This window comes from Hyperolius riggenbachi, chromosome 10 (assembly GCF_040937935.1).
Source record: "Hyperolius riggenbachi isolate aHypRig1 chromosome 10, aHypRig1.pri, whole genome shotgun sequence".
Lineage (NCBI taxonomy): Eukaryota > Metazoa > Chordata > Amphibia > Anura > Hyperoliidae > Hyperolius > Hyperolius riggenbachi.
Window position 1 is genome coordinate 14705720 of NC_090655.1, and position 26103 is coordinate 14731822.

The window sequence follows — 26103 nt, forward strand, 5'->3', positions numbered from 1 at the left end:
CGTGCTGGAGACGTATATAAAGAAGCATTTCAGCGCTACCTTAGCTTACACGTACGTTTATTCTCCTTCCTATTAGCAGTTGTGCAGAGCTGCTCCTGTAGCCACTAAACGCTCGCTAGCCTGGGGTTTATACAGCCAGCCCTGATTCTTTTTGACCTACTTAATACATGCAAAATAGATGCAAAATCTCTCCTAATGAAAGGCAGCAGTAGTTTTGTTTTGCATTCACCTGCTATTAATATTCACAAGTGGGTTAGTGAGCTCATGCAGGCAATACCGAGATACTAAAGGCGGACTCTACCCTCCATAGAGGCTGTGGGCATCTATTGTTGGGTTGGTCATGTGATCAGACAGGTGTCTGGTGAGTAAACGACTTCTCTGTTTCTCACTTTTAAAGATTTAATTGGGAAAACAGTAAAAGTCATACATGACCTCAATTCACTAGGCAGTTTAGACTAGTCTACTGATGGTTTTTAGTCTACTGATGTTTTGGTGTAAATCAGTTGCATCAAAAGGGAATTCACTAATAATTACCAAATGTTTTAGACCTGTTTTTAGACCTGGTCTAAAACAATCGGTAATTAGGTGGGTAAAGCAGGGGTAATCATCAAAAGATGCAATTCACAAACCAGTAGCTATGGCTGACATACATCTCGTCTGATGAGCTCTCCTCTGGATATAATTAAACTCCTGCATGATTAATTCAAAAGGTTCCATCCTCACATCTAAAATACCTCACAGAATTACTTTACCTGCAGAAATCAGCTGGTCTCATCTCTGTCAGAAAAAGTGGGCGTGGTTACTCCTTGCTTGCCTTTGTGAATTGCATCTTTTGCTCATTTTCCCCTACTTTACTGACCTAATTACCGAATGCTTTAGACCACTTCTAAAAACAGGTTTAAAACATTACACCAAACCATCAGTAGACTAACAACCATCAGTAGACTAGTCTAAACTGCTTAATGAATTGAGGCCATAGTTGCTTGGGTTGCAAAAGGCATACATCCATCAAGTTCAAACAGAAAATAAGGTACAACGCTAGCCTGGGCCCTCACATATATTAGTTGATCCAGGGGAAGGTGAAAAACCTTTAAAGGGGAACTGAAGTAAGAGGTATACGAAGGCTGCCATATTTATTTCCTTTTAATCAATACCTGTTGCCTGGCAGCCCTGCTGGTCTATTTCTCTGCAGTAGTATCTGAATAACACCAGAAACAAGCATGCAGCTAGTCTTGTCAGATCTGACTTGAAAGTCTGAAACACCTGATCTGCTGCATGCTTGTTCAGGGGCTATGGCTATAATAGTATTAGAGGCAGAAGATCATCAGGGCTGCCAGGCAACTGGTATTGATTAAAAGGAAATAAACATGGCAGCCTCAATATACCTCCTCTTCAGTTCCCCTTTAAGCAGGCTATACACTAATTGATTTCTCCTGTCAAGATGCAGCTGATTTGATTGCACTGATCACATTGGTGAGAAATCGGTTGCAGCATTTGGCCTGATCGTTTAAACTATCGAGCAATTTCCACCTGAGGATCGCTCAATTAGGTTGGTCCGGACATTTTGATCAATTGGCGGCGGATCGGGAAAGCTTCTCTAGCGGCGTACAATTTGATGACCGATGAAGCTACTCTCCGCTGTCTGCCGCACGGGTCCCGATTTCTGGCCTGCTGCTCCCGGTGGCCTGTTCTGTCTTGTTCAATTCCGTGTCCCTGAGCGCCTGTGTGGACAAAATGCAGACGCTAAATACTAGAGGCCTGAAAGGGATAATAATACCGGTTGTTACCATAAAAGATGCTGCTTCCCACTGCAGCTGACTGTGACCAGGAGAATAATGGTTAATTTTATGAAGATGACATTCTTTGGGCAAAAGGCAGTTAGGATAACTATATAGGCAATAAAGATTTGAGAGGACAGGTTTATAATGGTTTGTTACAGCAGTAGGATTAGCCATACTATGCCAGGGAAAAAATAACACATATAAGTAGATAGATACTTGATCTACTTGCATAACAAATCTATTGTACTGGTCCACAGTTTGATTTCAGTTAATGTTATATAGTAAATGAAGAGAATTCTGTTCTTGGTGGGGGCCAGGTCTTCACAGTTTAGGGCTAAATCCTGATGTCATTCTGCCCTTTACTTTTTTCCTTTTCTCCTCCAATCGCTGAGTCACCCTCAGCCTTGCTTGTAAACACAAGTGAGCCGGGGATCGTGTTTCAGATAAGCAGCTAGGCAGGGAAATAAATGGAAGAGAAGGAAATAATTATAGATAAAAATAACCCCCAGCATGCAACTGTTTGCACTGACTACTAAAGGGCCAGTGTTCCTTCAGTATGTGATAACTCAAATCATAACAGCAGAAAAAGTTTTGAATGCAGGATTAGCATCTTTATCACTTAATACACTCAGACCAGTTGCTGCTGCTATTTCCTGCATTTGGACTATATGATGCAGTGACCCCCCCCCCCACACACACACACACACACACACTCTCACTCACACTCACACACACACACTCACACACACACACTTCTGGGGGTAAAAAAGTTGAGTCTTATAGTCCAAAAAATACAGCATATTGCCATGTAACCCCGCTTTTCCAGTGATGTTTAGCCTAGGCCATATATGGTAGTTAGGCAGCCTTCTCCTTCAAGTGCAGCTCTGGGGGGACAGGTGTTGTTTCTGCTCACTTTCAAACACACAACAGACATTCCACATTGATGCTCTGCCAGGAGCAAAGATGTAGCTACCTGTGATAAATTTCAGATTGTAAATCAAGGTATGGAAGGATTTTACAATGGGAAAGCACTGACTAAAACATTTCTTAAAGGATACCTTACCGCTGGATAAAAAATAAAAACAGGAAAAACAGGCATATAGCTTTGGTGGGCTATTAAGACTTTACTCCTTCCTGACCGCCTAACTCCAAAGGGTGGCAACCCCAGGACTGCCTAACGCTGAAAAGCATCAAGTCCTGGGGCGAAGTTTGGCAGAGATCATGCGTGCATATCCGCTTAAATGATGGCGTCATCAGTCTCCAAGTGACTGTTAGACGGTGAAACTACCGTCTATTTACATTGCACATCGCTGCGATCTACGCCAGCGCTGCCCCCTAGAGAGGCTCAAAAGCGATCGGCTTTCATAGGCTGAGCCTATGACAGCCGATCGCTGTCATTGGCTGGCGGGGGGAGGGAGGGGAAAAATAAAACAAATCACATTTATAAAAAAAAAAACAAAAAAACCACACAATGAATAAATAAATAAACACTGCAGCAGTGATCAGAGCCCACCAGCAGAAAGCTCTGTTGGTGGGCAGAAAGGGGGGGTGGTGGGATTCATATGTGTGGCTCTGCAGCAAGCTCTTAAAGCTGCAGAGCCCTAAATTGTGAAAAATAGCCTTGTCACTAGGGGGTAGTAAGCCTATGGTCCTGAACTGTGCGTGGTTCGGGGGGGTTGGCCGTAGAGCTGCGCAGCCGCACTACCGGCCAGGCGGACTGCGCAGCCGCGGCCAGAGGAAGCAGCCATATTGGGAGCGGAACGAGAGCCCGACCCGCCTGTGGGGTCGCGATCGGCACGGGGGGGGGGGGTGGGGGGGGGGGCGATCACAGGAAGGGGACCCGGCGGAACTGCACGGAGGGCGCGGACGGCGTCCTCCGTGTTATTTAAACATCTTAAAGGTACTTGGCTTTTTTTAGCCATTATGGCCTCGTAAGTCCTTTAAGGGAGAGGGACCGGTGGGCATGACAGATACACATGCCTGCTCCCCCTGGTTTCAATTTTGATCCATCTCTAAGGTATCCTTTAAGTAATATTTTAATTAAACACATTTCGTCAGTTACATTCAATTCCATCTTTAACAACTTATCCACCACTACAGTATATCTACGTCCTCTGTGACTTCATCTAAGCCACAACTCAGTAGATATACGTCTTGTAGCAGAAGCAGTGCAGGATTGGCTTGCTCCTGTGCACATTTCTGGCACTATCTGCTGCAGCACTAATTGGTGAACGGGAATATATGTTTCCTGAGCTAATGAGATTGATTTTTACCCATTAAAAAAAACTTTTATATTCTCAGTTCATAGTGAAAAATACACTCTGTAGCATTATTTCAGAATCAAATCTCCTCACCATAAATTGTAACAGGAACATAATCTAAGTGTTGTGATAAGCGGTAAGAATAGCCAAACAAAATGTGTGTTTTTCATCTACAGTAGCACTTTTTATTTTTAAACTGGAATTGGTAAAACTGAGAAATGTGGTTTTTTTATATTTTTCCCTTGTTTCCTATTAAAATTCATAGAAAACAATATTGTTTGCGGGAAAAAAAATGGCATACAATGAAAGCCTAGTGTGTCTTGAAAAAACAATACGTATTTCATTTCTGTTTTATAAGTAGGGATAAAGTTATTTCTGATTAAATAGGGACATAGCTAAACTGTCAAAACTGCTCTGGTCCATAAGTGGGACACAAGGTCTGGATGCCAAGTGGTTAAGATGTAAAGCGTGAAGTAAATGTCATCCTGATTTAAAAACATCCTGCTTTATCTGTTGGCTTAACACGGTATGATCTTCTACTGCTAGTGGTGAACACGAATGTCCTTTCTGTTTTCCAGTAAACTGATCAAAGTCCTAAAAAACTATGTGGAAAATGCAGATAAGCCCGGCATCACAGAACAAGTATTTAAAGTGATGAAGGCTCTGGAATACATCTTCAAGTTCATTGTGCGCTCCAGAATCCTGTTTATCCAGTAAGTATTCCTCCAGCTCCTACACTGGACTGTTTGTACACAAGGGCACCTGCTGAAGGCATCCTATTATTATTATTTAGTATTTATATAGCTCCAACGTCTTCTGCAGCACAATATACAGTCTTGGTGATTGGCCAATCAAAATACAACTTACCCAGTGGCTCCATCAAAGGACACCAGTCATATTTATTTCCTGTTAAACAATACCAGTTGTCTGGCAATCCTGCTGATCTCTTTGTGTCTGAATCACTCATCTGAAACAAGTATTCGACTAATCAAGTTAGATTTGTCAGAAACCCGTGATCTGCATGCTTGCACACTTTCTGTATTTATAACCAAGCTTGTCCAAGTGAACCGGTGGTGAAAATACACTGATGAGATGAACAATTGTATTCATCCTCCTACTCCTAAAATTAACTTTTTTTTTTTAATTTTTTTTTTTTTTAGATATCCCAGGTTTTTATTTTATATTTAAGTAGATGAAGTTTTATTGTCTCTTCTTAATGGGCGGTCTATTAAATGTCCCAGAGTTAAAGTGCACAAACAGTTGCCATTTTTATCTCCCTCTGCCCTCAGAAGTTGTATTCTGCCAGGAACAACATTTATGTCTGTAATTTTGCTTATCAGTGATGCTTACTATACTTCCCGACAAGGTACTCACAAGACGAAGCTGTCACTTCCATGCCTGAAAATTAGCTCTTTCAGACAGCTAAATAAAAAATGAAATTTTTTTATCTGTTCATGTCACATGTCACCTCAAATACATTTTAAGAGTTATGGATTTAAATCAAACAGATCAGCTGGGTGACAAAATACATTAAAATAGTGCCAGTTTGCGCTGGGTTTTCTGCACCCGGTACAGAAATGTGTATTTGTGCTAAACACGGCAAATGAATAAAATAAATGGGATAGCAGAAGGCCACTGTACACTTCTACATTGGAGCCGCACCATTGGTATTAGTGGTTGTTTCCACCTTATGGAGGTATCTTGTCGTTTGTGTGTTTTGGGCTCCTCTGGAGTATATAGATGAAGAACGTTGCAGGGATTCAGAATACAAATCCAATTTCTTCCTCCTGTTTATTCCTCTGCAGCTAGGCACTGCAGAGAGAAGGGCGCCGTTAGCCATATTAGCTAAATTAATCTTCATAATTCAGGCCATGCATTCAGCCTGAGTATAATAACTCTCACAAATCAGAGGAATATTTCAAAAATTAAACTCCTTTGTCCCCACCAGGTATTTTCTTCAACAACATGATTTATTTAATTCTTCATTTTAAATCTCATGGCCGATTGCATGCAATTTAGATCAGAGTCTGCTATACAGGGAAGATTTGCACAACGCACCAACTTAATAACGGAAACTTCTGTGCAGCATTAAATAGAAACAGCTCCCCCAAGTAATATGTTGCAGCAGTTCATTTTAATTGGCATTATACATCGCTCTAATCTGCATTGAGTGATCTCTTTTGTAACGACTGTCGGCGTCAGTGGAAATTATCCTTCAGTGAATTACCTTCTGGGCATAGTGTCCTCATCTTATGTGAAATAGGAACCTTGTGTCACTTGCAACCTGAGATAAGTTAGTTGTTGTGGCAACCCCCCCCCCCCCCCCCCCCCCCAAAAAAAAAAAAAAAACCTTCCCACAATCCCACTGGTGCTTGCAGTTAGGCAAAGGCACCCAGAACTGGGTAAAAAGAAAAACAATGGGGGGCATATAAAAAAAAGGGTGCTACATACATTTTGGGGGGTTCTATTTTTGGCAATTTTTTTTATTTTTTGATGTAACAACCCCTTTTAATTGCTTCAATAGTGCAACTGCTGCTGTGATTGGTCACAGATTCAAGCTTTGTTGTTCGTGCTGAGTTCCTCTCTAAGCCCCCCCCCCCCCCGCACTCTAGCCCCGCTAGTACAGTTAATTGGGGCCCAGGGCCAGGCCAAGGAAGAGGCGAGAGAAGCTCCAGCCTCAGGGCGCAGTGTAGGAGGGGACACTCAACTCACTTAGCTATCATTCCCCTATTGTGTATGAAGCAGAGAGAAATAAGAAAAGGGGATACATGGCAGAGACTGCAGCCAGATAACTAGAGATTAACCACTCTAATGACCATCCAACGCCGATAGGCAGCGGCTGGTCGCATGTGGGTTTCTAATCGAGCGGCCGTTTCCTGTCAGTTCGCGGCGGGGGGCTCTGTGAACAGCCTGCGAGCCTCTGATCGCGGCTCGCAGGCTAAATTTAAACACCCGGGGAAGTAATCCCCGGTGTTTAAATCAAGGAGATCGGCGTTCCCCGGCCTCTGGCCGGGGATCGCTGGCATTTGGACGGATCGCTGTCCTGTACCGCCTATGGTGAGGAGGGGAGGGAGAGAGGGAGGGGGGATAGCGCTGAACGCCCCCCCCCCCCCCCGCTAGGCACAAGGCAGCGGCGGCGATCAGACCCCCCCAGCAGGACATCCCCCTAGTGGGAAAAAAAGGGGGGGGGGGGGAAGTCTCGTTGCCCTGCCTGCCACCTGATCTGTGCTGGGGGTTGAAGAGCCCACCCAGCACAGATCATTGCAAATTCAGCTGGTCCTCAAGTGGTTAAGGCGTTTGAGGCCCTGGGCCACTTCTTAGTCTAATAGCAATCAGTGTGTGAGGCGGGGGTGGGAGGGATGGGAGACACACTTTGGTGTCTCAGACTTGGGTGCTGGATGACCCTCTCCCGGCTCTATTGGGGCCCAGCCCATTCTCTAGCCCTTCTGTGGCTGCTGGGGCTGGTCTCACAGTAGTTACATTTCTAGATCTACCAAATAGCAAGAATAACGTTTTTTGGGGGGTCCTTATTAGCCAGTGTGATGAAAGATTGAAGGAAAGGACTTAACCTGTTTTTATCTATTTTTTTTTTATTTATCACTCTATGTTCCAATGCCAACTGTTGTTTCTATTACTGGCATGGTCTACATATCTGACGAAAACGTTAAACTTAATCTCTGTTTAATGGGAGCTGCCATCTTTGTTTTCCTTAATGCACACAGGACAAACTCGAAGGGTTATTTCTGCCTGTGGACATACATTGGTTAACAGTTATACCAGCGGTCAGACAATTATTAGACCATCAGGCAAATCTGTCACATTTTAGATCAGGGATGTCAAACTCAAATACAAAGTGGGCCGAAATTGTACACTGGGACCTAGTCGCGGGCCAATATTGTACACTGGGACCTAGTCGCGGGCCAATATTGTACACTGGGACCTAGTCGTGGGCCGAAATTGTACACTGGACCTAGTCGCGGGCCAATATTGTACACTGAGACCTAGTCGTGGGCCGAAATTGTTCACTGGGATCTATTCGCGAGCTAACCTCAATGTCTACTGGCCACCTTCCTCCCTTATAACATTCTCTGGCATCTAGAGACCCCCACCCTCCCCTTTACCGTTTCCTAGTGTTTAGTGCTTTTCCCCCTACCTCCCCCACATGGCTTCACTGTTGTTCTAGGGCTTCACCTCCAAAATAGCTTCCCTGGTGGTCTAGAGTGGACCAAACATAATGCAAAGTGGGGAAACCACTTGAAGGCCACATTGAATGGCTCTGAGGGCCAAATTTGGCCCGTGGGCTTGAGATTGACATGTATGCCTTAAGCCCCATCTACACGATACGATTCTTTATACGATTCGATTACGATCTGATTAAATCCAACATGTCCGATCAGGATTCGATTCAATTCAATTCGATTTGCCATTGCAAAACAATGGCAAATCAAATTGAATCGAATCGAATCCTGATCGGACATGTTGGATTTAATCGGATCGTAAATAGAATCGTAATCGAATCGTATAAAGAATCGTATCGTGTAGATGGGGCTTTAGAACTTTATAGGCAGACATTGAAAGGATACAATCTCTCCTGAAAGGCAATGTTTGCTGACATCAGGAACAATGTAGGAGTCGGGGCTCAAAATTGTTTGTTGTGATATTATAGGGTGATGGTTCTTCGGCAATGCCTGTACAAACACACTTGTTGGAGTCTCCGCCCAGAGCCTAATGCTGTTTTTTTGGGAGGAGGGACAACAAGCAGGAGGCAGGGCAATTATACCAGCAGTCAGCAAGCGGTTTCCAACTCTGTGAACAGCTGATGAATTGTTCAGACAATGATTTCTGTATGTAGCATTACAGTAATACTAAATCTCTCTCAGTGTCTTTGTTTACAGATGGTTTTCCATCTGAGTATCGGCCGTTCTAAGCTATAACTTTAACCTTTCTTTCAGACTTTATGAGAATAAGGGAGAGGCGGAGTTCATGGAATCTTTACTTAAGCTATTTAAGTCGATCAATGAAATGACGAGCAGCCAGACCGATCAGACTGTCATAGTGAAGGTAAGCAGATTTCTGATTGCGCTTTCTGCGTTGTCCATAATTTATTCCTACTCCCTTGCCATCGGGATAACCCCCTTCCATTTATGTTGGTCAGTTAATTGCCAAAACAAATATATTACAAAATGTCAAGCAAATTTAATGATTAGGGTCCTCAAAGGAAATCTCTCAACCACTGGCGTAACAATAGAGGATGCGACCCCTGCCGTCGCGGGGGGGCCTGGGCCCCCCTAGGGCCCGCTCGGGGCCTTTTGGGGGCAGGAGGGGTCGCAGCATAAGAGGAGAGCTGTGGCCGCAGATCGGTGGGGAGGGGGGAAATTCCCCCCTCCCTCCCTCACTTCGGGCTCTCGCCTCAGCGCTCCCCTCCTGCAAGCAATCATTGGTGGTGCTCGTGGCAGCCGCGGCGGCAGGCAAGCTGAGCACATACCTCCTTCTGGCCGGTCTCCGATCACTAAGGGCTTTATGGAACTTCCTGTGTAAACAGGAAGTTCTATGAAGCACTTAGTGATCAGAAATTTTTATTGCAGGGGGGCCCGGGGCTTTCTAGGTACGCCCCTGCTCTCAACCACTGTCTAAATCACAAGTGGAACTCCAGGCCTAGAGGGCCAGATCCATTCCAGTGTTTAGGATGGACTGAGAAAGAGAGGAATGTGGTCTACCTGATGGACCACACCTTTCCTGATTCAGACCCATCAATTCATTTAAGCTGTGTCAAAAATGTGTGAGGACCTCGGCCTTCGAAGGAGCGGTTTGACATCCTTGGTCTAAATATAATTTTGAGTGGTGTCGTGAATGAATAGATTTACCAACTACACACTGATCTTCTAACCCATACATGTCAAACTCTGACCCGCAGAGCCATCTGATTTAGCCTGCTAGTGGTTTCCCCACTCTGCAGCATGTTTGGCCCATTCTAGGTCACCAGGGCAGCTAAAGTATATTGGGGCTGAAGCCCTAAGTCACCAGAGAAGCCATATGGGGGAGGGAGAGGGAAAGCACTAGACACCAGGGAAGGGTATAAGGGAGGAGGCCACTAGACACTAGCGAACTGTATAGGGAAGGGGGACCACTAGACACAGGGGAACTGAATAAGGGAGGGATGGGAGCTACTAGACACCAGGGGACTGTGTAGACGAGGGGTGGACCATTAGACACCAGATAACTGTATAGAGGAGGGAGGGGGACCACTAAACACCAGGGAACTGTATAGGATAGGGCAGTTGGCCACTAGACTTTATAAGGAAGGTGGCCAGTAGACATTGATCGACTTGGTCTCAGTGTTCAATTTCGGCCCACTTTGTGTTTGCGTTTGACACCGCTGGTTTAGAACTAAATAAGTGCAGTTTTTTTTTCTATTGGTGCGGATTCAAGAAAATCGCTGCTCTAACTGCTCATGTGTCAGTGCTAGAGAAATTGCAGTAAAAAAGAAAACATTATGAATCCAAATAGTTTGTTACGAGCTGAGAAATAAAAGCGCTGTGGGATTCGCCTGAGGCTATTTAAACCTTTTCTTTTTTCCCAAGGTAATAAGTCAAGTTTCAGATTTCAGCCTTTTCAGATACTGATTAACATGGCAGCCAAGTAAAGGGGAAAAGACGAGGATATATTTGATTAATATCGGAGTGCGGAGATGGTGGAATGGATTTTGCAGCCATGCTGGGGGAGGGGGGGGGGGGGGTGGATGGAGGAAGAAAGAGAGGAAAATCTATGGAGCAATGCACATAGGGCTGCTTCGGGAGCCGGGGAAGGAGTAAAGCTTTGCTAATCATGGGATGACTTATAGGTTTATGTAAATGGCCTTTATTTTCATCTCTGGCACTTAAGAACTTAAGGCCAATCAATCGGCTTTGAAGGCTTCATTTGTATTTAGCGAGGCACCGGCATTCGTTGCCGCGTATTGTCGATACATTGACAGCTATTGAGCGCGGGTTATAATTGCCGCCGGTCACTTCCATGTATTGTGAACTCTTGGGAAGCGTACAGAGACGGCTAAAAGGTTATTCGCGTGAAACGCTTTCTGTAGATGAATTGTGTGGATTTATGTGCGGGATAAATGTCGCCAACTTAGTTGTGTTAGATTCAGCACTGGTAGCTTAGTTATGCACTGGAAAAAAAAGGGCGTCTAGAAATGGCCGATGATATGCTACCCTTAAAGCGGTTTTAAACTCTGACAAAATATTCAATAAAAATGTCTCTTCCTACTTTTTATAACCCATACAATGATCATATTTGCTTTTGTGCACACGTATTATTATTCATTTAAAAATTATAAGTTCCCAAAGTTCAGTTTATTTACTTTGAAAGCTGCCGGTGCATTTTATTCATAACTTGTATTTCTATTGTAATGCACCCAGTAATGATCTCTGAGCAGTGTTTCAGTTCAGGACTCATTAGCAGAAGTTTACTTAATTGTGTAAAGTGAAGAATGTAAACACAAGATGAGGTAATCACCAGTTGGGATGTAGCATCCGCTGCAGGAAAAAAAAGTCAGTCCTGTGATGTAACCCTTTGAATGCTGATTTACAAAAAAAAAATGTGTTAGTATATTATATGCTGTAAATAATATTTTAGAGCAAAGAAGAAATGCTGGGTTTCATTCCACTTTAAAATAGCGATAGTAATATATTGGTAATAGATACAGATATTTTACTACAGCTAAATCTAACCCTATTCTCACACTGAACCCTCCCTCTACCGTTGCCTAACCGTAACCACTCCCCCTTGGCACCTTCCCGCAGCTAACCTTACCCCCTGCTCCTAACCTTACCCCCTCACACCTAACTTTGATGGCCATCCCTAACCTTAAGACCCCCCCCCCAACCCAGGCTTAACTTTAAACTGCCCACTCCCCACTCCCAACCCCAAACACCCCGCAAGCAGTTTAAGGTGAACCAGAACCACTAGGAAAGTATAGTGGACTAAAAGAGACCGAAGGGCCCTCCTACTAAAAAAGCCATGCTTGGCATGGTTTGCCATCTTAAAACAGAAGGTATTTGCAATAATTCAGCTGCAAGTTTGAAACTGTGGTTACCCACAATGCACACTGCTGAATATGCAAATTATCTCTTTATGCCCCTGAAGCCAGGCTTACATCCAGAACCGCTTGGTGTATAGCCAGCCTATAGCTTTAAATTTTACACAGCCACTTCAACCCAACATGCAGACCGCAATCGCTGCCATGCGCTGATGAGTACCAACAGTCTGAAACAGGCTGTCTGTATGTTGGGTTGATGCGGCTCTGTAAAATGTAAAGCTATAGGCTGGCTATACACAAGCAATTCTGGATGTAAGCCTGGCTGCAGGGGCATAAAGAGATCATTTGCATATTCAGCAGTGTGCATTGTGGGTAGTCATAGTTAAGCACTTAAATCTGTATAGTCATAGCCTAACGTCCTACCATATTATTATGTATTTATATAGCACTGACATCTCCTGCAGCACATTACAGAGTACATAGTCATGTCACTGACTGTCCTCAGAGGGGCTCACAATCTAATCCTACCATAGTCATAGTCTAATGTCCTACCATATTATTATTATGTATTTATATAGCACTGACATCTTCTGCAGCACATTACAGAGTACATAGTCATGTCACTGACTGTCCTCAGAGGAGCTCACACTCTAATCCTACCATAGTCATAGTCTAATGTCCTACCATATTATTATTATGTATTTATATAGCACTGACATCTTCTGCAGCACATTACAGAGTACATAGTCATGTCACTGACTGTCCTCAGAGGAGCTCACACTCTAATCCTTGCATAGTCCTAGTCTAATGTCCTACCATATTATGTATTTATATAGCACTGACCTCTTCTGCAGGACTTTACAGAGTACATAGTCATGTCACTGACTGTCCTCAGAGGAGCTCACAATCTAATCCCACCATAGTCATAGTCTAATGTCCTACCATATTATTCTGTATTTATATAGCACTGACACCTTCTACAGCACTTGACAGAGTACATAGCGTACATAGTACAGGCAGCATGGTGGCGTAGTAGTTAGCGCTCTCGCCTTGCAGCGCTGGGTCCCCGGTTTGAATCACAGCCCGGTCAACTTCTGCGAAGGAGTTTGTATGTTCCCCCCCGTGTCTGTGTGGGTTTCCTCCGGGCACTCTGGTTTCCTCCCACATCCCAAAAACATACAGATAAATTAATTGGCTTCCCCCTAAATTGGCCCTAGACTATGATACATACACTACATAATACATACATAGTCATATGACTATGGCAGGGATTAGTTTGAGCCCCTGTGAGGGACAGATAACTGACAAGACTATATACTCTTTACAGTTCTGCGTAATATGTTGGTGCTGTATAAATATTTAAAATAAATAATAAAATAAATACTGGCTGTCCTCAGAGCGGCTCACTGTCTAATCCTGCCATAGTCTAAAGTCCTGCCATAATATTATTATGCATTTATATAGCACTGACCTTTTCTGCAGCACTGTACACAGTACATAGTCATGTCACTGACTGTCCTCAGAGGAGCTCACAATCTAACTTCGTCATGTGCCCATTGTAGTCTAGGGTCAATTTGAACTTACCTGTATGTTTTTGGAGTATGGGTGGAAACCAGAGTGCCCGGAGGAAACCCACACAGACACAAGGAGAACCTACAAACTCAAACGTACCCCTATGAGCCTTACGTGATGGGGGAGTAGAAGTGTTTTGTAAAGGTTTCATTCACTTTAATTCTGTCTCCTATCCCTATGGAACTTGTATACTTTTGTAATCTTTTCCCTCTTAAAATCTGATGCCTTTGTGGTGTGTGTTGTCTTGAGATATTACGGCAGCTGTTCTGTGAATTCATACATAGATCCTCATTCCTTATTCCAGCCGGTTGCTCCACCTTCCCCGGTCATCCGGGGATTTTTCCATGTCATGTTTCCATAGATATTTCTCTCTGAAACAATCTGTTGGAAAGGAAGGCTCTAATTGTTGTGTTTGCTCCGTTACGATCAACAAAGCCGGCATTAACACTCGAAGACGTGACCATCAAAGCCCCCTCGGAATATTGTTACAGGAGGCTGCCTGGAAATCTCGCTCCCTCATTTTGTCTCGCTTGGCAACTAATCTCACGAGTCAACAGAAGGGATCATCTTTTGAGAAGACATTGTTATCTGTCAGCCCCGTTTAATAACTAATTAATTAAAGTGGTATTTCCCTGGGAGCCAGGCCTGCCGCGCAGCTAGCCAGGGAGGAGGGGGATGGAACCGAATCTTAATCAGGGGTCATCTGCTGGTGTGACCTTGATGTGTTAAAGAACCTTATTTTAATTCATAAAATCTATTGATCAGCCGCCCTCAGGGGAGGGGAGGAGGGGGGGGAGGGAGCGTGGTTGTCTTTTGACTTAACAGCTGCTTAAATTAGAAGAAAAATGTAAGCAGAAAAGCCTGGTAGCCGTTACACCAATTTACTACTTGTTTGGTTTTGGTGGAAAGGGTCTCTGCTACAGGTCATGTCAGTAACCTCAGCGTGTGGGTATTGAATGCATACAGAATTACTTGAAAGATTCATCCGTTAGCAGCCCATTTAGAGGCTTGCAGGTGCTCCAGGCCAATTTATTTTAGCATGTTTTTATTTTTTATTTCTTACTTGTTATATTTCCTTGCTCCTAATTAGTACTGCTGTTATGAGCATTTTTATCCAGTTGTCACTAGGGGGCAGTGTGAGGCAATCACAGAGGACTTCTGCGTTCAGTTTACAGGTAGTCCCCCAGTTAATGAACGAGATAGGGGCTGTAGGTTCGTTCTTACTTAAGTCGGAACACTGTGCCATCTCTGTCCCCTGTACCTCCTCTGTGCCCCCATGTGCCTCCAGAGTCCCCATCTGTGTTACCTCTGCCCTCTGTACCTGCTTATACAAGTTTAAAAGCCATTTTTTCTTTGAATTTTTTAAAATCGATTTTCTCAAAAACTAAAAGTCCAATTTGAAAAAAACTTGACTTGTTCCCATGGAAACACAGAATCCATGCAGAAGAAGAGAGAACCGAGAGCCCGATATGGTGTAGTATGTCAAGGTAATTGGATAATTAGAAAGAGTATGAATTGTATACTCACAAACCAGGGTTACCTCCAGGCAACCACTGTGTAGGTAGGTGAGGAGATTAGCCTGTCCTCACTCAGGAATAAGAAGTCGCTCTCTGTAGGCTTGAAAAACAAGAAGGGGTATCCCCCTCCACCAAAGGTGGATACAATCAGTATTATGGTAGAGAACAGAGGCGCCAAAAGGATAAAAACAATATTTAAATGTTTTAAAATTATTGCTTAGGAGGCAGTGGTGGACTCACCTCCCACAAGCAGACACAACAACTGTGTATTCACAAAAGGGACATTTATTGGTATACTCCAAATAAGGTTGCAACGCGTTTCGCAGGTCAAACCCGCTTCATCAGGCAATTACAGGAAGGAGCACACAACTGGGGGTAAGAGGCAACACATTTGTACAAATCCTGAACAGACTGCATATCAATAAACATAAATATTTGTATGATGGAATTCACTGGTGTGATTTAAATTAACGGGAAGAGGTGGCTAATTATTGTATTTTGGGGGTGGAGGGGGGGCGGGGAGAGGGGGGGGGAAGAGGACGGAGGGCCGGGGGGGGGGGGGGAATGGGGAAAGAATTGGAGATGGGAAATGGGAGGGGGGGGGAAAAGAGGGGGGAAGGGGGAAGGGGAAGAAGGGGGGGGGTTTGTTTTAGGGGGAAGAAAGATAGTGGTAATTTTAAGTATTACATCATAGCATTAATATTCATAAACATAATCATAAACATAATCAAACGTTAATCTCAAGCATGTGGCGAGATACTTTCATAACATACAGTAAACAGTATCATAATTCATATATATATATTTTTACCCATACATATGTGTATTGGGAGCGGTTAGCCTATATGAAATAGTGCAAAGGAGTTCAGGGCTGGCAATAGTACATTGGGTATTTAAGAAAGACATGCAGAGTAATTTATAGAAGACACATAATGAACAAGCATCAAACAAGATTCACTTACCAGCAGTATGTCCAGATAGCACCTGGCGCCTCAGTGGCCAAGTAGTACTGAACTGCTGTTTATATAGTGTTGAACTCCTCCCCTTAGCTAATTGGAATGTGGGGCGGGCACTTAGTTACGTCATTACGCATGTGTACATGCATATTTTGATGCGTAATGGCAGTGGCTGGATAGTGTACTGGCTAAGGGTGCTGCCTTTGACATGGGAGACCAGGGTTCAAATCCCGGCCAAGTCAAGTACCCATCCAATAAGGAATTCAAGGCAAGACTCCCCAACAATGCAGGGTGGCCTCTCGAGCGCGTCCCTGTGGCTGCAGCTCTTGAGTGCTTTGAGTCTGACGGGAAAAAAGCGCTATGCAAATGTTTGGATTATGGATTATTATTAATGGCGGTCAAGGATTACGTATGCGTACATGCGTATTTTGACGCGTAATGGCGTATATGGATTGCATATTGTCAATGCGCGATGAAAAAGGGGCGCATGCGTACTAGCATGATGCCATGCGTACGGTGGCATGGAATGGGAATGTGGCGTATATTTGAACGTGTTGGAATGCGGAACCATTGCTCAAAATAAGAGAACCACTATTTAATATTCATACATTTCAGGTTACTTGATCTGACAGTATATACCATTGTGGCTGTACAATTATATGCAATTATTGTCATACGATTTGCTCTGCATTGCAACAGTACTCTCTATCAATGTAAACGCATATACATGTAAAAATGAGTAAAATTGATAATACAAATAAAAAAATATAAAAGGTTCCGACTAGCCAACTAAGACATAGAGTATGGATAAAAACATGATCACGTTGGAATACTAAGCATAACGTTCTTAACATAAATACGCTCAAAAACAATTATAAAAATGAGCTAAAAACCCAAGAGGAATATAATAGTAAATAAAATAAATAAAAAAAAAAAGATAATAAAAACTCGAACTTATAACACAGACCGATAAAAGAGGCGACTAAGTTAAAATAATATTGGAATGTTATGATCAGTGAATTTTTTCTAGTTGTTCGTTGAGTCCCTCCGGAATGAGAGTCCTCAGTATTTGTATCCAGAACATTTCTCTCGCTTTCAGTATTTCAAAAGCATTGTGCTGTTGTGGGTTAATGGATTCTATAAGTGTTATACGGAATAAAGTGGGGTCATTGTGATGGTGAGTGCCGAAGTGTCTCGAGACGCTGTGAAGGGGAAAGTTTTTCAGTATGTTTCTTTTGTGTTGTCCAATTCGGCTGCGTGCCGGTTGTGTGGTACGGCCCACGTACTGGAGGTGACACGGGCAGGAGATCACATATATGATATATCTTGAAGTACAGGTAATCGGGTGTTTAATTGGATAGTTTGTTTTGGTGGCATTGGAGCAGAATGAGGTGGTGATATTGATGAATGGGCAAGCTTTGCATCTAGTATTATTGCATGGAAAACAGCCCGGGGAGTGTGCAACGTTTGGAATTGAGTTGGATATTTGTGTACGAAGTTTGCTGGGTGCTAGTAAGTTGCGCAAGTTGGGGGCTCTTCTAAAGGTGATTTGAGGTTTTTGTGGGATAGATTGTCGCAGATAAGGGTCTTGTAGTAGAATATCCCACCTATTCGTTAGAATTGACCGGATCTGTGGGTGTTGGGCATTGTATCGTGTGATGAATCGGGGGCAGTCCACGCTAAGTGGCTTAGTGAGGAGCTGAGTTGGGTTGTGCGATGGAGTTGTTTTGGCTTTAAATTTCGCATCCTTGATAAGCTTTTTGGGGTATTTTCGTGCCAGAAATTTGTTAGTGAGTAAACCTGATTGTGTGTTGTAGTCTGAGATGTCTGTACAATTTCTGTATATCCTTCTAAATTGACTATATGGTGTGTTAATGGTCCAGGGGCGATAGTGAAAACTTTCAAAATGTATATAATTGTTAGCATCTACCGGTTTGAAGTATGTTTTGGTTTTTTTAGTGTTAGATTCTATGAACAGTGTTAGGTCCAGGTATTCAATATTCATGGGGTCATGTTGTGAAGTGAATTGTAATCCAGCAGCATTTGAATTGAGATAATTGATAAAGAGGGGGATCCGGTCAATGTTGCCTTGCCATATCAGGATGAGGTCGTCTATGTACCGTCTATAAAAAACTATATTGTCAGTGAAGGGGTTATTAGCTTGTAATTTTTGTAGTTCCAGAAGTCCCATGGATAAATTTGCATATGATGGGGCGAACGACGAACCCATAGCTGTTCCATTGGTTTGATGGTAGATTTTGTCAGAAAAGGAAAAAATGTTGTTCTGTAGGATAAATTCTGTACATTGCACTAAGAAGGATTGTTGATCATAGGGCATAGCGGGATTAGTTGACAGAAAATGTTTGATAGCTGAAATACCATAAGAGTGTGGAATGTTGGTGTACAAAGAAGTTACATCGCAGGTGAGCCATACAAAACTATCTTGCCAGGTGATGCCTTTAAGAAGTTCTATCAGGTGTGCGGAGTCTCTGAGGTAGGAGTCTAGTGATCGTACATGAGATTGTAGATGTTGATCTACAAAACGTGAGAGGTTGCTAGTCATTGAATTTATACCGGATATGATGGGGCGTCCTGGTGGTTTGGTTAAGGATTTGTGTATCTTGGGGAGATAGTAGAAAAAAGGTGTTTTGGGATGCGGGTTGATGATGTAGTTTCTTTCATTTTTTGAAATAATATTGTTGGATAGGGCATTATTGATGAAGGTTTTCAGTGTTTTGTTAAGCTCCATTGTGGGATCAACATCCAGGGTAATATAATATTTGGTGTCACCCAAAAGGCGTTCTGCCTCTTCCAGATAATCCTTTGTGTTAAGAATGACAATCCCTCCCCCTTTGTCTGCTGGTTTGATGGTAAGGTCATGATTATGCTGTAATGTCTTAATGGCGATCTTTTGTTGGCGGGTCAGGTTGGATACCGGGTTGGGGTTGTCAGTGTGTATGTTCTGTAGGTCATTAAGTACTAGTGAATAGAACGTGTCAATATAGTTGCCTTTTGAGGCTACAGGGTAAAATCTTGATCTTCCTTTAAGTTTTGTAGTGATGTATTGTTCTGTCTGAATATCGGAGGGGGATAGTGTGCAGATTGGTATGGTATCATCATTGGTGATGATTAAGGCTGTCGGGTCATTGGGAGGGGGCGGATTTAGTTTTTTTATAGCAAAATGTCGTTTGAGTGTTAGTTTTCGTATGTAGGCATTTAGATCGGAAAAAATCTCAAACATATTTGACTGGTTGGTTGGACAAAAAGATAATCCTTTTTCCAACAGTGTGGTTTCGCAGCGGGATAATGAGTGATCGGAAAGGTTAAATATACATTTGGTTTGTTTTGAAGGGGGGGTGGGATTGGTTGTGGTTAGTGTTTTCCTCGTTTTTCTTTTCCCGCGTTTCCCCCTTTTTCGGAGTCGGGTAGGGGTCTTTTTTTCTTTGGTTTGAATATGGTCCGAGACGCTATCGGACTGGGTAGTTGGGTAGCTAACACGTTCTGGGATAGTGTGGTAGGTAGGTCTAAAAAAGAGGATGTAAGAGTAGTATCAGCATTGGTGTTGGTGGTGTGTGGGGTGGTGGGGCCATTCATGTTGGGTTGGAAAAAAGTTTCAATAGAAGTTTGAATGAATGTAGTTGGCTGTTCTGAACTATTATCATTTTCAATGTAAGGGGTTGTAGGAGCTTGATTGGTCATTGGGATTGGTCGGGGGCTGTCGCTTGCGGAGGGGTTGGGAGTGGTGGGTTCGGAGTCATATATACTTAACTGTGAAGGTCGGATTGGTGAATTGTGCTCTGATTCTAGTATAGTAGGGGAGGGATTGTCACTCATTCTGGGTTCAACTGTTTTGGATGAATTTGTAGGTAACAAAGACAATGGGGCATCTTTACCGGAGAAGTTGAAGTTTGGATTCATTAGAGGTATTCGAGTAGCTGGTTTAAATTTGCATAGCGCTTTTTTCCCGTCAGACTCAAAGCACTCAAGAGCTGCAGCCACAGGGACGCGCTCGAGAGGCCACCCTGCATTGTTGGGGAGTCTTGCCTTGAATTCCTTATTGGATGGGTACTTGACTTGGCCGGGATTTGAACCCTGGTCTCCCATGTCAAAGGCAGCACCCTTAGCCAGTACACTATCCAGCCACTGCCATTACGCATCAAAATATGCATGTACACATGCGTAATGACGTAACTAAGTGCCCGCCCCACATTCCAATTAGCTAAGGGGAGGAGTTCAACACTATATAAACAGCAGTTCAGTACTACTTGGCCACTGAGGCGCCAGGTGCTATCTGGACATACTGCTGGTAAGTGAATCTTGTTTGATGCTTGTTCATTATGTGTCTTCTATAAATTACTCTGCATGTCTTTCTTAAATACCCAATGTACTATTGCCAGCCCTGAACTCCTTTGCACTATTTCATATAGGCTAACCGCTCCCAATACACATATGTATGGGTAAAAATATATATATATGAATTATGATACTGTTTACTGTATGTTATGAAAGTATCTCGCCACATGCTTGAGATTAACGTTTGATTATGTTTATGATTATGTTTATGAATATTAATGCTATGATGTAATACTTAAAATTACCACTATCTTTCTTCCCCCTAAAACAAACCCCCCCCCCTTCTTCCCCTTCCCCCTTCCCCCCTCTTTCCCCCCCCCTCCCATTTCCCATCTCCAATTCTTTCCCCATTCCCCCCCCCCCCGGCCCTCCGTCCTCTTTCCCCCCCCCCCTCTCCCCCGCCCCCCCCCTCCACCCCCAAAATACAATAATTAGCCACCTCTTCCCGTTAATTTAAATCTCACCAGTGAATTACATCATACAAATATTTATGTTTATTGATATGCAGTCTGTTCAGGATTTGTACAAATGTGTTGCCTCTTACCCCCAGTTGTGTGCTCCTTCCTGTAATTGCCTGATGAAGCGGGTTTGACCTGCAAAACGCGTTGCAACCTTATTTGGAGTATACCAATAAATGTCCCTTTTGTGAATACACAGTTGTTGTGTCTGCTTGTGGGAGGTGAGTCCACCACTGCCTCCTAAGCAATAATTTTAAAACTTTTAAATATTGTTTTTATCCTTTTGGCGCCTCTGTTCTCTACCATAATACAGAATCCATGCTGTTCATATCGGGTCGTTCGTACGTCGGGGACTACCTGTATATATTTTCTGTTAGTAGAGGGAAATCAAAGGATTCCAAGAATTGACAGCACAACGCGTTCTGTCGGCTGAGGTCAAAAGCAGAGCACTTATCTCACACCAGATAACTCTATTGAAACTTCTGATGGGTTAAATGAATAGGGAGTGTAGAATTTCCAGAGATGAAAACAAAATGTAAATGCTCACCAGTGATGGTTGCTTATAAGGCAACCACCAAACAAGGGCCGATGAGAGTCGCAAGCCCCTCCTCACTCTGGCTCATGAGTGCATCACCAGGGCATTCGTGTTTTTAAGATAACTGGGGGGAGGGGTGTGATCATGCCCAACCTTCCTCCAAAGGTGGGTACAGTAGTAATCAATATGCAGGAGTCGCCAACGAATGTTAAATACTTAAAGTGGACCTGAACTCAGAACGTCCTCTCTGCTCTAAAAGATATGCAACGGCATAATAATCTTTAAAGAAAAACATTTCTTTGTTACAGCTGATACAAATCCTGCAATAAATCTGCAGTGTGTCTACATCCTGCTTTCATGGAAGCAGACATATTGTTAACCTCCTGTGCTTTCAAATGAGCTTATCTGCCATGGCAGCCAGGTGACTCAGGGGAGAGATCAAATTGCAAGTTGTGATTAGACACAAATGAGGGGGAATTAGACAGGGTAAACGCTCTACATACAGGGTGCAGTTCTCTGTTTTCCTCCTGTCGATCACATTTTTCTGATTAAAACAAAACAAGAATCGTGCATGGGCCACCTTTAGGGACCACTATCGGGGATTTTTTTTTTTAAATTTAGAATCCGTCTCGCAGTGTAAAAAACACTTACCTTATTTTTTTCCTATGTTGCTGTCACTTACAGTAAATAGCAAAAATACTGATAGATATGACATATTTTGGGCTAGTCCATCTCACCATATGGGATTCTCAGTGTTAGATTCATTCTTTACGAAAGCCCTCCCTGTAAAAGATCTATAGAGAGATGTCAGCCAGCTTCCCTACTCGTCATGTGCTACTATTTTAGCAGGTGGACTGAGCAACTGCAGTTCAGTAAAAACTTTTGTAAATGAGCAATAACTGAGAATCCTCCATTAGGAGATGAACTAGTCCAAAACCTGTCATATTTTCAATACATACTGTAAGTGACAGAAACATTGGGGAAAAAGTACTCTATAGTGCATTGTACTCTAGGAGAAATCTTTTTACATGCATGTATTTTTACTTTAATTTTTTTTTTTTTTTGCGATAGTCAGGAAAGCCTTTCTTATTACTCGTTCTTATTAGTCTTTCCAAAGCCTTGGATACATTATCTGAACATTTTATCATATTTTCTGCCACATATGATGCACTTTTTCTCCCCAAAAAATGGGGGGAAAAAGTCCATGCGTCTTATACGGCATGGCAGGAAATCCCCGGCTTAAGAATGTCCACGGATACGAACTGCCACCACGTTGGGGGATTCCCTGCCTGTGTGCTTCATCATTCGGGGATTCCCTGCCTGTGTGCGTCATCATTCGGGGATTCCCTGCCTGTGTGCGTCATCATTCGTGGATTCCATGCCTGTGTGAGTCGTCATTCGGGGATTCCCTGCCTGTGTGCATCATCATTCGGGGATTCCCTGCCTGTGTGCGTCGTCATTTGGGGATTCCCTGCCTGTGTGAGTCGTCATTCGGGGATTCCCTGCCTGTGTGCGTCATCATTCGGGGATTCCCTGCCTGTGTGCGTCATCATTCGGGGATTCCCTGCCTGTGTGCGTCATCATTCGTGGATTCCATGCCTGTGTGAGTCGTCATTCGGGGATTCCCTGCCTGTGTGCATCATCATTCGGGGATTCCCTGCCTGTGTGCGTCGTCATTTGGGGATTCCCTGCCTGTGTGAGTCGTCATTCGGGGATTCCCTGCCTGTGTGCGTCATCATTCGGGGATTCCCTGCCTGTGTGTGTCATCATTCGGGGATTCCCTGCCTGTGTGCGTCATCATTCGGGGATTCCCTGCCTGTGTGTCGTCATTCGGGGATTCCCTGCCTGTGTGCGTCGTCATTCGTGGATTCCCTGCCTGTGTGCGTCATTATTCGTGGATTCCCTGCCTGTGTGCGTCATCATTCGGGGATTCCCTGCCTGTGTGCGTCATCATTCGTGGATTCCCTGCCTGTGTGCGTCATCATTCGGGGATTCCCTGCCTGTGTGCGTCATCATTCGGGGATTCCCTGCCTGTGTGCGTCATCATTCGGGGATTCCCTGCCTGTGTGTGTCGTCATTCGGGGATTCCCTGCCTGTGTGCGTCGTCATTCGTGGATTCCCTGCCTGTGTGCGTCATCATTCGTGGATTCCCTGCCTGTGTGCGTCATCATTCGTGGATTCCCTGCCTGTGTGCGTCATCATTCGGGGATTCCCTGCCTGTGTGCGTCATCATTTGGGGATTTCCTGCCTGTGTGCGTCATCATTTGGGGATTCCCTGCCTGTGTGCGTCATCATTAGAAGCCCATCACTAGAGGAAGCCGCATGTAGAACGGAGATCTGCAGCCCCTGCGGGCATGGGGGACGAGGTAAGCAGCTGCCGCTACACACCAGGGGGCTGGAGGTGGGCGGGAGCGGAGGCACTTGGGGGGTGGGCAGGGGGGGGTTTGGGGGGCGGGCATGACAGGAGGAAACATGGGAGAGACAAGAGGACAAAGGGGGAGACATGGGAACACAGGAGGACACATGGGGAAGGCATGGAGGACACATGGTGATACAGGAGGAGACATGGGCGGGAACACAGGAGGACACATGGGGCAGGCATGGAGGACACATGGGGCCTGATTCACAAAGCGGTGCTAACAGTTAGCACCCTGGTGAAAAGCCCTTTATCATGCCTAAACTCAGTTTAGGCATGATAAGTTTAGGTGTGATAAGTTTAGGTGTGATAAGTTTAGGCATGAGAAGTTTAGGTGTGATAAGTTTAGGCATGATAAGTTTTAGCACCGCAGTGCACAGCTGATCAAAAGTTTTGCGCTAGCAAAGTCTGGTGCACTTTGCATAGAGTTTAATGGTGCTGCTTTGCGTGCGGGACTTTGCACACTATCTACACTCATCTAAACTTAGCATGCCTAAACTTATCACACCTAAACTTATCACGCCTAAACTGGCTTTTCACCAGCATGGTGCAATGGTTATCATGCCTAAAGTCTCTAACTGGGTTAGCACCGCTTTGTGAATCGAGCCCATGGTGATACAGGAGGAGACATGGGCGGGAACACAGGAGGACACATGATGATACAGGAGGAGACATGGGCGGGAACACAGGAAGACACATTGGGCAGGCATAGAGGACACATGGTGATACAGGAGGAGACATGGGCGGGAACACAGGAGGACAATATTTGGGGGAGAACATGTACAAGGACACACCAGGTTTAGTATAATTTTATTTCCCTGGTTTTTGTCCTCTAAACCTAAATGCGTCTAACATTCTGGAATGTCTTATACGTCGCAAAATGCAGTAATTATATATTTTCTCAATGCAAACTGTACCCAACAAACGAATGTGGTGGTGAAGCCTGCAATCACATGCTGGATGGAGTAACAAAAATTATTACGTTACAAAGTGAACAAAAAAGTCCTTTGGGACTCTTCCAGCCGCTGGATTTACGTAGTTGGTCCATTGCCATGCCCCATACATTTGTAAAATGTATGTATCCGCCCGGAAGTCTTTGCAGTTCATTGACCATCCCTACTTACCACTTAGCCATGTGTTGCCCCATTTGCCATTTTTTTGCATGCTTTCCAGAGTGCTTCTCATGAATTCTGTGCCCTGTCCGCTCTCTCTAGAAATTCCAGGTTCTATGTACTGAGCGAGCGACCCTACTTTAAGTGCCTTCCGCGCAACATCAATTTTTCCATAATTCAGCGTTCAATACACTTAGAAATAATAATGAAGTATTATTGATCAATGTTCCATATTGAGCTTTCAGAATATTTTTATCGATTTTCCATTTGACATTGATCAGATTTATTGGAAGCAGTTGCTGTTCTCTGCAGCCCTTATTCCCATCTGTTTCCGTAATATACCTCCAATATTGATTTCTGGGTTTTGAGTCTATTTTGAGAAGTAGAAGAAATATTGACCATACATGATGAAAGTGACTCAGGCAAATGTTGGCCAATAGGCGGCTTTTTTCAACACCTGCTCCTCTGGACGCCTGCATGGGTGTATTTGACATTCCAAAAATGTCAATTCCATGCTCAGTGGTCCATAATTTTTTATTAAAACTTAGTGTGGGAGTGTTGTCAATTCTTGTCACACTTCCTGGCCCTCCTCCTCCTCTTTCCCACACACTGAGTGCTGTTTTTTTTGTTTTTTCCTTTTCTGTTTGGACTTTATTCACACTTTATAGAGGAACTGCATCCCAGGACTGAACTTCATCCCGATCAGTAGTTGATACCCCCTTTCCCATGAGAAATCATTATTTTTTCTTGGATATCTGCATTTTATATGGCTGAATTTGTGGTGGCACCCCTTCCACAGTGTGATGTCATGACCATGGTCCTGACCGTTTCCTGTCTGTGAACTTTGTGACATTGTGGGAATTAATGGCTGTTACCAACTGGCAAGCAACTAGCATTTCCCTCTGTGCATATGTATATCTAGAGTGGCTGGATGGTGTAATGGTTAAGGGCTCCGCCTCTGACACAGGAGATCTAGGTTCGAATCTCTGCTCTGCCTGTTCAGTAAGCCAACACCTATTCAGTAGGAAACCTTAGGCAAGTCTCTCTAACACTGCTACTGCCTATAGAGCGCATCCTAGTGGCTGCAGCTCTGGCGCTTTGAGTCCGCCA

The 26103-nt window shown here is 43.9% G+C and overlaps 1 protein-coding gene across 1 annotated transcript in view; it reads left to right on the forward strand.

Annotated features, from left to right (window-relative positions):
- The window catches only part of DOCK1 (dedicator of cytokinesis 1), a 589023-nt gene that overhangs the window by 157972 nt on the left and 404948 nt on the right, over positions 1–26103 (forward strand). The window contains exons 22-24 of the mRNA XM_068258876.1: positions 1–51; positions 4621–4755; positions 8995–9103. Of these exons, the coding sequence (XP_068114977.1) occupies positions 1–51; positions 4621–4755; positions 8995–9103 (295 nt within the window). The remainder of the gene's footprint in view (positions 52–4620; positions 4756–8994; positions 9104–26103) is intronic.